The sequence below is a fragment of the Dendronephthya gigantea genome, unplaced genomic scaffold (assembly GCF_004324835.1).
Source record: "Dendronephthya gigantea isolate DGI-Jeju-01 unplaced genomic scaffold, DenGig_1.0 000069F, whole genome shotgun sequence".
Taxonomy (NCBI): domain Eukaryota; kingdom Metazoa; phylum Cnidaria; class Anthozoa; order Malacalcyonacea; family Nephtheidae; genus Dendronephthya; species Dendronephthya gigantea.
Genome location: NW_021163079.1, coordinates 696,821 through 699,955, shown reverse-complemented (window position 1 = coordinate 699,955; position 3,135 = coordinate 696,821). Strand labels below are relative to the sequence as shown.

The following is a 3,135-nucleotide window of genomic DNA, read 5'->3' as shown; positions in this document are numbered from 1 at the left end:
GTGCTTGCACCACATGAGCATGTGACTAGCACTAATGAGTGGAATGCACAGACAGCACAGGTTGTCTGCCATCTTGAATTCCACCGTGCTGGAGACTGGTACGACTATTTTGCAAATTTTATTTAAAAGTTTTGAAATAAGATAGTTAAAAGAATTTAAATAGTTTTATTGATACTGTATATATATATATATAATTACTTTGGCATGGGAAATATTTCATGCAATTGTTGAAAGGGTGTATTGGAAATTAATGTGTAAAAACATGCATCGATATACATGTTTACATTGGAAGTATGACCATCTATTTTGAGAGCTAGATAATTATAAAAGCTATCATGAAAATCTGTTCTCAATATTACAGAATATTGTTGTTGTTGTTACAGTATATACAATTTTATTCCTGCACATATTACTGTTCACAAATAAAGCAACATATTTTGAAATTAATTATGTATTTTAAATTTGAACCAACATATGAATATAATAGCATTCGCAAATTGATGACAACCTATTCTGATACTGGCACAATGCAGACACCTTCAAGAGGAAGGGGCCAGAGAAAAGGGAAGCGAAATGACCGCTATTTTGACACAGATGATGATGATGATGATGATGATGAAGAGAAAGTAAAACAGGTAGACTTTTTTTTGTATGAACCTAGGTAGCTCAAAAAGTACTTCTGTTCAGTTACATATTGCGGTCTGTCACGCACGTATGCTACTAATGGTATACAATGAGTAGCATATGTGCATGACAGACCGTAATATGTAACTGAACACAAGTACTTTTTGTGTCACCGGTCACAATATGCATCACCGGTCACACTGGTCGACATGCGTCACTGGTCACAATATGTCACTGAACACAAGTACTTTTTGGGCAACCTAGTCTTGATGCACCCAAAGAAAACCAGATGATTTTGTTTGTCAATGGGGAAGTGCTGGAGCTTAATGGGTTAATAGGCTTTAGCTATTTGTATTAGTAAAACCAATTGTTGCTTGATGTCAACAATGGCCATCATAGCTTTTGCAAACACATAATTTTTGCTTCATCGTATTGGAAAATAGAATGAAATATTCCCATTTATACCAATTAATACAAAAATACATACAAGTTAAAAAAAAACGTGTGAAAAATGCATGAAAACATGGCCAAAAACCGTGGAGAATAGGAACAATAGCGTTTCTACAACAAACACTGCTGACTCGTTGAGCATTACTATGGTGAATGATTTGTTAAATTAGTGTTGCCACTGTCTTCTCACCTAGTCAACTTTCTCTGTGAGAGGAAACCGGAGTGCCCAGAGAAAACCCACAACTTTTGGCGGAGCATTGACTTTACTTACGTTACATGAGGACTGGGTTTGGGTCACATTTAAAAAAATCCTAAACTTAGAATCAAAAGCAATTGTGCTAACCACTTGGTCCCGGAATATTTTGCCAAAAAACTAATGGCTTACTAATTTTATGTCTGCATGTCTTCCATTATTATTTTGTGTAGCCTGCAAAGAAACAGAAGACAGTTAAAAAGAAAACCTCAAATTCAAAGGTGTCAAATGAGTATATTGAAATGCTCAAAGAAAAAATTTCAGGAAAAAAGCAGGCACAGGATAATTGTGAGGTACCTGTACTTGTGTAGATGTTGCCAATAATTTTTGGAAAGCAAATCTGAAATGCTGTAACAAGCAATAAAAGTGGAACACAAAACTCAGCAACAGTGTATACGTATAAATAATATTTTCATCATTTCATGTAGGACAACTCTGCAGAATCATGTGATGAATCTGATAATCAAGAGATTGAGCCGGCCTTTATGAATGTGAAGGATGACGATTCTATGCAAAAGAAACTGTATGCCAAAGATGAACAGATAAAGTCATTAAAGAAGCAAATTAAGAATATGAAAGGTAAATAAAATGTTGCTTTCCCTTTTTCTAATATATATTTTTAAATATCTGTATTATCTACACTGTCATATAGTCACAGAATTTAAATTAATGAAGTAAGTGAATCGCGATTTGCTATCTGTTTTTAGCTCTTCACTATTCAGTTCAACATTCAAGCATTTTATCATTCAAAATATAATTTTTGACACCAAAAAAATTATGTAAAAACGGACGTAATCTGCTTGAGCTTTCACGACACATGCTGTTATTCCAAACAACTGGTAAATAACAAGATAGCATAACTTGCACTAGCTGTGCAGACAATTGTATTATTGTATCGTTATTTATGAAAATTAAAAGAAATTCCATTGAAACTGATGTCTATATGAGATACTTGACTAAGAACCATTTACACAATAAATACAGTGCTTTGTTGAATACTGAATGTCTGAATATATTGTGACTGTTTTGTAGACACACAAGATTTGCAAGACTTAGTAAGGCAACTGAAGGATACAGTGGAAAAGCTGAATAAGTGGATTACACCTGGCCGTAAATGGGAGCAACAAAATATGATCAGTGAACCATCTGGAACTAATAAAGAATCTTCTGAGTCTTCACCAATTTTAACAACTGCAAATCAGTGTTCCAGTTCTGACAATGAACCTGACAGAGTGAGTTAATAATCTTATATACTGGGACTTAGGCTGTGCAAAAAAAAGTTAAACTGTGTAGGTTTATGTACCTGAAGAAGTATGTAGCTATCATGCTAAATAACTCTTGCTTCCCTAGTTCCAGCATTTTTGAATCTGATAAAGTTCAGTCTGAGTAGTTGTGACTTCTATTACTTAGTTTTTGCAAATTCAAGGTTGACTATATGCCAGAAATGTTGCAATATACCTGACAGTTGTGTGTCTATAAGCATACATTTCATGTTACTAAGCATATTTTTTGTTGTTTCATTTAGGTTCTGATTTGTCCTAAAATTGAAATAAACAAAGGGCAAAAAAAGGTTTTGTCTGGAAAACATACTGCCAAAGACTTTGTTTACACAATACTGCCAATGATTTGGTCACGACAAGTGCTCTGCACACATTCTGTAACAGGCCGACAATCAAATGCACACAAAGAAAGGGACGCAAAGCCTCAGCTTGATGCTGAAAAAGTTAACAGTCTATGCAGCAAGTATACAGAATTAAATTTGGCACTACTTATGTCACTGGCAGCATAATCTTCACTCAGTGTAACCA

The 3,135-nt window shown here is 34.4% G+C and overlaps 1 protein-coding gene across 1 annotated transcript; it reads left to right on the top strand.

Moving 5' to 3' along the window:
• Positions 1 to 527: 527 nt before the first annotated feature.
• Positions 528 to 2,568, top strand: LOC114531201 (resistance to inhibitors of cholinesterase protein 3-like). Its single transcript, XM_028552848.1, has 4 exons — positions 528 to 635; positions 1,501 to 1,620; positions 1,756 to 1,906; positions 2,360 to 2,568. Exons 1-4 carry the CDS (start codon positions 528 to 530, stop codon positions 2,566 to 2,568), a joined length of 588 nt encoding a protein of 195 aa, XP_028408649.1.
• The last annotated feature ends 567 nt before the right edge of the window (positions 2,569 to 3,135 follow it).

Bases quoted from the DNA above. Each gene is read 5' to 3' on its own strand.
- LOC114531201 (XM_028552848.1), top strand. From the start codon at position 528: ATGCAGACACCTTCAAGAGGAAGGGGCCAGAGAAAAGGGAAGCGAAAT. The intron at 636-1,500 runs GTAGACTTTTTT...TATTTTGTGTAG, and splicing joins ATGAAGAGAAAGTAAAACAG to CCTGCAAAGAAACAGAAGAC. The intron at 1,907-2,359 runs GTAAATAAAATG...ACTGTTTTGTAG, and splicing joins GCAAATTAAGAATATGAAAG to ACACACAAGATTTGCAAGAC.